Source organism: Bubalus kerabau, chromosome 10 (genome assembly GCF_029407905.1).
Source record: "Bubalus kerabau isolate K-KA32 ecotype Philippines breed swamp buffalo chromosome 10, PCC_UOA_SB_1v2, whole genome shotgun sequence".
In the NCBI taxonomy this organism is placed as follows: Eukaryota; Metazoa; Chordata; class Mammalia; order Artiodactyla; family Bovidae; genus Bubalus; species Bubalus kerabau.
Window position 1 is genome coordinate 96,493,000 of NC_073633.1, and position 10,905 is coordinate 96,503,904.

General features: G+C 42.5%; 1 protein-coding gene across 1 annotated transcript; it reads left to right on the forward strand.

Moving 5' to 3' along the window:
* Positions 1-548: 548 nt before the first annotated feature.
* Positions 549-4,682, forward strand: LOC129620684 (uncharacterized). Its single transcript, XM_055536451.1, has 2 exons — positions 549-2,176; positions 3,781-4,682. The coding sequence occupies exon 1, from the start codon at positions 882-884 to the stop codon at positions 1,644-1,646; it is 765 nt and encodes a 254-aa protein (XP_055392426.1). The 5' UTR covers positions 549-881; the 3' UTR covers positions 1,647-2,176; positions 3,781-4,682.
* Positions 4,683-10,905: the final 6,223 nt, after the last annotated feature.

Sequence of the window (10,905 nt, forward strand, 5' to 3'; positions counted from 1 at the left end):
GCTTGGAAAGAACATCTCAGTTTTATGTTCATGTCGGTCTTATTGTAGTCAGGAAATACTCAGGGTCGTGCACAGGCACTCAGGTGATGAATGTTTCCCACAGCGGTCTTAGCTTGGGAGGCATTCCGGAAGGTTACTCTGATTCACCCCGGGTGACATCAGAGGCAAGCAAGGTTAAGGGTGAAGAGCTGGACGTCAAGTAGGGATGCTATCAAGTCTACCCCTAGTACATCCCCACCCCATCTCGGTGGTAGAACCGGGAGGGACGAGTATGGCGCCTGTGTCGGTAAGGGACAGACTAAGTCCGACCAGAAAGGGAAAGCTTTTGGTGTAACGTCTGTCTACACCCCCATCTAGAGCAGGGAGGGACGCCTCTGGTAGAAAAATGGCCTTGGTCGCTTTTTTCTCTCTTACAGATGGGAGCTAACAATTCCAACCTCACTCCTTTGAACTGTATCCTGAAAAACTGGGATAGATTTGATCCCCAGGGCTTAAAGAAGACACACCTGGTCTTCCTATGTGATACTGCATGGCCACTGTATCCATTGGAGGACGGCGAACGGTGGCCAGTTGGAGGGTCTCTTAAGTATAATACTGTTCTACAATTAGACCAGTTCTGTAAGGAACAAGGGAAATGGGTAGAAGTAGCATATGTGTTGCCCTTTTTCTCTCTGCAAAGTATGCCAGACTTATGTCCTAAGGGTATAGATTTGGGCGTGAAACCTTCAGCTCCCTCCTGTCCTCTTACTTTGCCCCCATACTGGGGACTCCAAACTGGGATTCAAACTGCCCACATGGAGGTCCAAACAACCCCTGTCTCAGTATGACCTCAGACTACTCTGGTTTCAGTAGAAACTCAGACCATCGAAGTAAGAGATGAGATGGAGGACAGGAGACAAAGAGAAGAGGAAAAACAGGTTTCTCCAATCTATCCCTGGGATCATATGCACAGAGCAGCCAGAGAGACTGAGGAACAGCCACACAAGCTGTTGCCTCTTTATGAAACACTCACCGGGAGAAATAATCAGTCTGTGAGAGTTAATAAGCCTTTTTCTTATCAAGGAATACAAAGAATCAAGGAGGATCTGGGAGATTATTTAGAGGACCCAGAAAAATATATTAGAGCTTTTAAAGGTGTTACTCTGCTTTATGACCTCACTTGGAAGGATGTGATGTATATCTTGGGACAAACGCTGACTCCTGAGTCAAAGACTCGAGTTTTGGGGAAAGCGGTTGCTTATGGAGATGAATGGCTTGGTAATGAATCAGTAGGGAAGAGGGAGAACGAGATAGCGGCCCTCCCCACTGGGAATCAGGCGGTCCCAACTATACAACCAGACTGGGACTACAACACAGCTAAAGGAAGATGGGATCAGAGTCATTTTGTTAGATGTATTCTTGAAGGACTTAGGCAGGCGTGTTCTAAACCTTTAAACTATGGCAAATTGGCAGATATAGAACAGGAGGAGAAAGAAGCTCCTGGTAAATTCCTAGATAGACTGAGAGAAGGCCTTCGCAGATTCACTGAGATTGATCCCGAAAATGAAGAGGGAAAAGTGATCTTAAAGGATAGCTATCTCACTCAGTCGGCTCCAGATATCCGCCGTAAGCTATTAAAACGGGGTATAGACCAAATCAGTCTTTAGATACTCTGTTACAACTGGCTCAGACAGTCTATTATGGTACGGAATATGAGGAAAAGAAAGAAAGGCAAAAAAAGACAAAGGAAAAGGTGGAAGCCTTCGCCATGGCTATGAAAAACGTTCTTAAACAGCCTGAGAAAAATGCCCAGAGGGGCCCAGGTGAAAAGGGATGGGCTTGCTATTACTGTGGAAAGGAGGGGCACCTCAAGCGGGATTGCCCTCAGGCATCTAAGCTGCTCCCGGCTCCATGTTCGGTCTGCAAAGGACCACACTGGAAGAAAGACTGCCCCCAGAGGCGTAGGTCTCCCGGGTTGGACTCTCAAGACAATCAGGACTGAAGGTGCCAGGGGGTCCCCACACAGGCTCCCGTCCTAATTACACCTGAGGAACCCCGGGTATTAATAATTGTGGGGGGGCCAATCCATCGATTTCCTTTTAGATACTGGGGCAACTTATTCTGTGCTTACTGAAGCCCCTGGCCCACTTTCTTCCTGATCCGCTTCCGTAATGGGACTGTCTGGACGAGCCAAAAGGTATTATTTCAGCTATTCTTTATCTTGCAACTGGGATTCTGTGCTGTTTTCACACGAGTTTCTGATCGTGCCAGAATCTCCCTCACCCCTGTTGGGAAGGGATATACTGAGCAAGGTCCATGCCTCTGTTTTCATGAATATGGAGCCCTCCCTTTCTCTCCCTTTAGTTGAACAAAATGTAAATCCTAGAGTATGGACTGATGGAAAATCTGTGGGTCGAGCTCAAAATGCTATTCCTGTAGTTGTTAAGCTCAAAGACCCGCACATATTTCCACATAAGAAGCAGTATCCACTGAAACCTGAAGTTAAGGAAGGGTTAAAACCCATCATCGAAAATTTAAAGGAGCAGGGACTATTAATTCCCTGTAACAGTCCTTGCAACACTCCTATTTTGGGTATAAAGAATTCGAATGGTAAATGGAGACTAGTTCAAGATTTATGAATAATAAATGAGGCTGTAGTTCTTTTACACCCTGTGGTGCCTAATCCTTATACTCTATTGTCTGAAATTCCTGAATGGGCCAAATATTTCTCAGTAATTGATTTAAAGGATGCCTTCTATTCAGTGCCTTTGGCCGAAGAAAGTCAATTCCTATTTGCCTTTGAAGACCCTATGCAGCCAGCTTCCCAGTTAACCTGGACAGTTTTGCCCCAGGGATTTCGTGACAGTCCTCACTTATTCGGACAAAGTTTGTCACGGGATCTACAAAACTTTAACAGCTCTGAAGCAGTGGTGTTATAATAGGTAGATGATATTTTGCTCTGTGCTGAGACAGAGGAAGCTTGTTCGCTAGCCTCAGAAGATTTCTTAAACTTTCTGGCAGACTGGTTACAAGGCATCAAGAGAAAAGGCTTAGCTTTGTCAACAATCGGTTAGATATCTGGGCCTAATCATATCAGAAGGGACTAGGGCCATAGACCCTGAGAGAATTAAACTGATACTAAATCATGCCCTACCTATGACTTTAAGACAATTGAGAGGATTTTGGGGAATCACAGGTTACTGTCGCATTTGGATTCTGGGTTACGGGGAACTTGCCCGGCCTTTATATAAACTTATAGCTGAAACTCAGCAGGCCCAAACTGACAAACTGGTTTGGTCTCCAGAAACTCAAAAGGCTTTTAAGTTTCTTCAGACTGCTCTCCTGCAAGCTCCAGCTCTGAGCTTGCCCACAGGGTCAAATTTAATTTGTTTGTCACTGAAAGAAAAGGTGTGGCATTGGGAGTTTTGACCCAACCCCGAGGGCCTCACCAGCAACCTATTGCTTATCTAAGCAGAGAATTAGATGTAGTTTCATGTGGGTGGCCCCACTGCCTAACAGTAATTGGGGCAGTGGCTTTATTAGCACCTGAAGCTTTAAAAATAATTAATGGATGAAACCTTACTGTACTGACTTCTCATGAGGTGAGTGGAATCTTAAATTCTAAGGTTAATATTTGGATGACAGACAGTAGACTTCTTAAGTATCAGTCATTGTTGTTAGAAGGACCAGTAACTAAGCTTAAAGTTTGTGGAAATTTAAATCCTGCCACTTTCCTTCCTGAGAAGGAAAATGAAACACCTGATCACAATTGTTCTCAATTCCTAACTTTAAACTATGCAGCTCGGGAGGATCTAAAGGATAAACTGCTGGGTCTGCGGAGCGCTTCCCTCTTCGTCAGTGGAAGGCTTCCCGTGGTGGACATCCCCACTTCAAGGAAAAGACTTTCTCCAAGTCTGTGAATACCTTCGACAACAATCACATGCGATGCCTTTTCTTCATCTGATGACATCTACCAACCCTAAAATGGACTGGTGCAACACTTTGCACTTTAACTATGGACATGATGTGACTTTTAATTTTGATTCTGAATGTTGTGTTTTTGCTGTTTGCTCCCTGCACCTGTAATTGTATAACTGGATTTGTTTCTAGCCGCATGAAAGCTTTTAAGTTACAAATGGTTGCTCAAACTCCTGCTACTGCTGTAGCTTCCTCCAACTACTATTTGGGGCCCCTGGATCAGATATCCTCAATATGAGGATTAGGAGAATATGTTGCCTCACCAATTTAGGGACAATGCCCCTTGTCAGCTCGGAAGCAGTTATAGAATGAGAATGATGCCCCTTTTCCTTAGGCAACATAGTTCTCCTAAAAGAAAAGGGGAGAATGAGAGAGTCATTTCCTAGGCAGGTTGATAGGGAGTCTAGGGGTCCCTAAGGAGAGAGGGGTCTGGAATTCTCAAGGAGGAAGAAAGGACAAACTTTTTTTCTTTCTCCACATTCCTTAGGATTATATAACAATAATGTATCCTGCCTAAGGACAGTCTCTGGATCAAACCTTCTGGCTAATTCTGTTATCTTAAAATGTGAATTATGGGAGGTCCTTACAACCTCCAGACATTCTTTGGAGTATGTAACTTCATTGTTAACACTAGCAAGTGGGTACTCTTTCTGCCCCCTTCTGATGCCTGTGTCAGAAGCTTTCTCTATCTCCTTTATACTTTAATAAAACTTTATTGCACAAAAGCTCTGAGCGATCAAGCCTCTTCTCTGGCCCTGGATTGAATTCTTCTCCTCCGGGGGCCAAGAATCCTGGTGTCTTCGCGTGATTCAACAACAACCTTTCAATATCAAAGAAGAAGGAAGCAATCAAGGACTATTAAAGTCCTATCAAAAGAAATCATGGATTATGAATTCTTCACTGCATTAAAAAAACCCACAAAACCCCTCAAGCCTCCATATTCACTCCCAATCTTTAGGAAATAGACCACAGGGATGCAATCAGCCAGATGAAGACTGTAGGAAACAAATTGGTTTAGTACATACAAAAATAAGAATTAATTAGTGAGTTCACTCATTTCATCAATTTAATGAAAAGAGATTAAACACCAACTGAAGCAACAGTTAGAACTGGACATGGAACAACAGACTGGTTCCAAATAGGAAAAGGAGTACGTCAAGGCTCTATATTGTCACCCAGCTTATTTAACTTCTATGCAGAGTACATCATGAGAAACTCTGGGCTGGAAGAAACAGAAGCTGGAATCAAGATTGCTGGAGAAATATCAATAACCTCAGATATGCAGATGACACCACCCTTATGGCAGAAAGTGAAGAGGAACTAAAAAGCCTCTTGATGAAAGTGAAAAGAGGAGAGTGAAAAAGTTGGCTTAAAGCTCAACATTTAGAAAACTAAGATCATGGCATCCGGTCCCATCACTTCATGGGAAATAGATGGGGAAACAGTGGAAATCGTATCAGATTTTATTTTGGGGGGGATCCAAAATCACTGCAGATGGTGATTGCAGCCATGAAATTAAAAGACGCTTGCTCCTTGGAAGAAAAGGTATGACCACCTAGACAGCATATTAAAAAGCAGAGACATTACTTTACCAACAAAGGTCCATCTAGTCAAGGTTATGGTTTTTCCAGTAGTCATGTATGAATGTGAGAGTTGGACTATAAAGAAACCTGGGCGCCAAAGAATTGATGCTTTTGAACTGTGGTGTTGGAGAAGACTCTTCAGAGTCCCTTGGACAGCAAGGAGATCCAACCAGTCCATCCTAAAGGAAATCAGTCCTGAATATTCATTGAAAGGACAGATGTTGAAGGTGAAACTCCAATACTTTGATCAACTGATGTGAAGAACCGACTCATTTAAAAAGACCCTGATACTGGAAAAGATTGCGGGCAGGAGGAGAAGGGGACGACAGAGGATGAGATGGTTGGATGGCATCACTAACTCAATGGACATGAGTTTGAGCAAGCTCCGGGAGTTGGTGATGGACAGGGAGAACTGTCATGCTGCAGTCCATGGGGTCACAAAGAGTTGGACACGACTGAGCAACTGAACTGAAATGGCTGAAATATACACTCTGGGAAGGAATTCCCACCATTGAGTTAATTAATACATCTGTCACCTCACATATTTATCTTTTTTGTTGTTTTTTTTCTACAAGGAACATAGTTCTATTCTCTTAGCAAATTGATTCCAATTATATAATACAGTATTATCAACTATGTGTGTAATGCTCAGTTGTGTCCGAGTCTTGTGGCCCCATGGACTGTAGCCCACCAGGGCTTTGTCCATGGGGTTTCCCAGGCAAGAATACTGTAGCAGGTTGCCATTTCCTACTCCAGGAATCTTCCCAAGCCAGGAATCAAACCAGCATTTCTTGTTTTCTGCATTGGCAGATGGATTCTTTACCACTGAGCCACCTGGGAAACCCTGTGTGTGTGTGTGTATGTGTGTGTGTGTGTGTGGTGTGTGTGTGTGTGTGTGTGTGTGGTGTGGTGTATGTGTGTGTGTGTGTGGTGTGGTGTGTGTGTGTGTGTGTGTGTGGTGTGTGTGTCTGTCTGTCTGTCTGTCTGTCTGTTAGTCACTCAGCCATGTACAACCCTTTGCAATCCCACAGACTCTAGCCCTCCAGGCTCCTCTGTCCATGGAATTCTCCAGGCAAGAATACTAGAGTGGGTAGCCATATCTTTCTCTAGGGGATCTTCCTGACTCAGGGGTTGAACCCAGGTCACTTGCATTGCAGGCAGTTTCTTTACCATGTGAGCCACCAGGGAAGCCCTATAGCCACCATGTTATACATTAGGTCCTCAGACCTTGTTCATCTTATAAACCAAAGTTTATATTTATATACCAGTCTGTTTTCCACACAATCCTGCCCCTGGCGACCACTTTTTTACTCTCTATTTCTATGAATTTGCTTTTTATTTAAGATTCCACATATAAATGGTATGATGCAGTATTTGTCATTCTCTGATTTATTTCAGTTGGCATCATGCCCATGTTGTCACAAATGGCAGGATTTCCTTCTTGTTGAGGTTGACTAATATTCTGTCTATCATCTATCTCTGTCTAATTGTCTTTATCTATTCATCCATCAATGAATGTTTAGCTTCCATAACTTGCTTATCATGAATAATGCTGCAATAAACATGGGAGAGGGGCTTCCCCAGTGGCTCAGTGGTTAAGAATTTGCCTGTAATACAGCAGGTACAGGAGACACAGTTTCAATCCCTGGGTCAGGAAGACTCCCTGGAGGAGGGCATAGATACCCACTCCGGTATCCTTGTCTGGAGAATCCTATGGACAGAGGAGCCTGGCGCTACAGTCCATGGGGTTGCAAAAGAGTTGGATGTGACTCAGCAGCTGAGCAGGCACACCGACATTGGGGTACCAATACTGCCTCATGATAACGGTTTTGTTTCCTTTAGATGTAAACCCAGAAGTGGGATTGCTGGATCATGTGGTAGGTCTATTTTTAATTTCTTGATGAAATTTCATGTTCCTTTCCTTAGTGCTATATCAGTTTACCTTCCCACCAAAGTGTACAAAGCTTGCCTTTCCTTCATACCCTTGACAGCATTTGCTCTCTCTTGTCTTTTTTATTTTATAATGGACATTCTAACAGATAGGAGGTGATACTTTGTGGTTTTGGTTTGCTTCTCCCTGATGATTAGTGATGTTGAGATCCTTTTCATGTATCTTTTTGCCATTTGTGAATCTTCTTTAGAAAAACATCTATATAGGTTCTTTGGCCATTTTTTTAATTGGGTTGTGTTTCTACTACTGAAAGTGAAAGTTGTGCAGTCTGACTCTTTTCAACCTCCTGGACGATACAGCCCATGGAATTCTCCAGGCCAGAATGCTGAAGTGAGTAGCCGTTCCCTACTCCAGGGGATCTTTCCAAACCAGGGATCAAACCCAGGTCTTCCATATTGCAGGCCGATTCCTTACCAGCTGAGTCACTAGGAAAGACCAAGAATACTGGAGTGGGTAGCCTATCCCTTCTCCAGGGGATCTTCCTGACCCAGGAATTGAACTGAGGTCTCCTGCATTGCAGGCAGATTCTTTACCAACTGAGCTACTAGGGAAGCCTACTGAGTTTTTTGAATTTCTTGCATATTTTGGATAATAACCCCTTATTTGAGATGTGGTTTGCAAATATTTTCTTCCATTCCATTTTCTTGATTTTTCTTTGATGTGAAGATGTTTTTTAATTTGACATAGTCCCCCATGTGCTTCCCTGCTGGCTCGGATGGTAAAGGATCTGCCTTCAATGAACAAGACCAGAATTCAATCCCTGGGTCAGGAAGATCCCCTGGAGAAGGGACTGGATACCCACTCCAGTATTCCTGCCTAGAGAATTTCATGGACAGAGAAGCCTGGCAGGCTACAGTCCATGGGGTCACAAAGAGTTGGACATAACTGAGTGATTAACACTTTCACTTCCACATTTCCCATGTATTTATTGAGCTGATCATATGATCCTTACCCTTCCTTTTGTTGATATGGTGTATCACATTTATTGATTTGTGTATGATAAGCCATCTTTGTCTCCTGGGAATAAATCCCATTTGATAATGGCATATGATCTTTTTAATGTACTATTGAATTTCATTCGCTCATATTTTGTTGAGGATTTTTATATCTGTGTTCAGGATGAAGTTACTGGTTGTTCCAACCACAAGATTTTCTACAATTAGCTGGAGTACTATTCAGAAAAGATCCAAATTTTATCTACTAAAAGCTGAGGCAGGGGATTCTTAATGGAAAGATAAGGGAATTAATATTTGCTACAGTCCAGGGCAATTTTAGATATTTTATCTACATTGTGTGCTCATTGGAATGCCAGGAAAATTGGGAGTTTCATGACCTGTAAAAAGGGTAGTAACAATAAGACACAGAGAGATTAAGTAAATTGGTCAGAGTCACAAAGCTAATAAGGCACAGTCTTTCCATTGCATCACACATTGAAAGTCTCTTGCCTTGCTCAGCAAACTTGGGCCTCCTGGACTTTAATGTTTTAATGACAGGTCACTCATGTTCTGTCTTATTTGTTTTACCTTGCTGTGGTTCATCACTATTCTTATTAAGCATTTACTGTTTGCCTGGACTGGTCATAAAGGGAACTATAGTTTAAATATACATTAGTGGTATTTTGTCCATCTTTTGTCTGCTATTTGAACCTCAGATTTGTAGGACTGCCCTTTCAGGAAATAGCACAATTTTCAGAAAGAAGATTTGTGGTATCTTTTTTTCAAAAGGCGTTTATGACCATCCTAGCTATATAATTTCTTTTTTTCAAAAAGTTAAGTGTGAATTGTTTAGTAAGTAATTCATATCAGCCAATTCTCTTAGTAATCTCAGGTGCTTGGCTGGATGATTTATAAATGTGAAAAATTTCCAAGTTCTGTATTCCCTCACCTGATTATTGCCAATAGCTATTTGGCAAGGTTTTCATTATATCTTTAATAGTCCAAATTTGTTTGCTTCATTTTTTCTGTTAAAACTAGATTCAAAGAATGAGTTTGGTCTCTCAGCTACTTTAGAATTGTTGTCAGTTTCATGCCCATCCTCACTGTTTAGCAGCCTTAATTTTCCCCATCTCTCCATTTCCCCAGCCGATTTATAAAAGCCTTCCTTTGGCCTCTGCAACCTCTGCTGGCAGTCCTCATTTCACTACCTTTATCTTTTCCTACCAAGTTTCATCTGATGTGGAATATTTCTGTTCCATGCTCTCCTTGTTAGTCATATCAAGTGAGAATTTTGCTCTCTCATCAGCCTCCTGTGATTCCACATTGAGTGTGTCAGGCAATTAACATTGCTGTTTTTCAGAAGAATTGAAGCACTATCCTGATAATTCGGGCTTGAGCTCCATGTCTGCCTGAAATGTCTAGATATAATTGCAGTGTATGTGGGTGTTGTGGAGTTTCTCTCTGCTTGAATTATCCAAATCATTGCTTTAATTCCCCACATTGCTTTACATATAGAGTCATAAACACGAAGAAAGTAGACCTGGAAAATGGCGGAATGAAGGGAATTTTGCGTGGGATCTTTATTCTGCTGATGGCTACGAGCTTATTTCTTTACGGAAGTGCCTCAGGTCACCGCTGTGCACTTACCTGCTATCCTGGGTTGAGTAGTCCTTTCTGTGTGAACCACTGCTCAGCTGGCTGGGACTCAAAGGGTCTCACATAGAACCCTTTTTTAGTAAAGGATATTTTAGTAAAGGGTCCCTCACATAACCCAGGAGATATATATATGTTTTTTTATTTTTGCTATCTTTAACATGTGTCTTTGATGAATATTACTATTTAAGAATGTCAGAGATAAAAGGAGCCCAGAATATCAACCAGCCTCCCTCCCCTGCCACCACCATTTTATAAATGTAATAATTGGGACGTAAAGGGATAAAATAACTGCATACCTTTTCACAGAAAATCAGTGCAGAGATAAATTCAAACACAAGTTATAAGTCAGCTGTAAACCAAAACAGCACATTTCTAAAAACCAAACAACAACCCCCAAATGGTTGACTTAATGACCTTTTCACTAAATGCTTACGAAACAAAACACAAGTGTAGTCGTACAAAGTAAGATTTAGGGAAACCTGGACGTGACCCCAGAGGTCCGCCGTCTCCTGGGCTCTGCCACCTTGTGCTGAGTAATTCAAGGTGGAAAGAAGACAAGAGTGACCTACGCAAATCTTTCCTCCAGAAAGCAAGGGTCACAGGTGTCAGCCGCTGTATTCCAGTTCTCCTGCTCATTTTCTGTAGATCTGTGCAAGAAGCCAGCTCTGAACCACCAGCTATAACTCTGGTGCCGACGCAACTCCAACCTTGGAAACGACAGTAGCTACATTTAGACTGGGTGTCAGTGAGGAAGCTGAGTCCTTCCTGTGGCTGCTTCCGGTAATGAAGGAAAGAGGAAAGTGAGTTCAGCTATCCAAAGTCT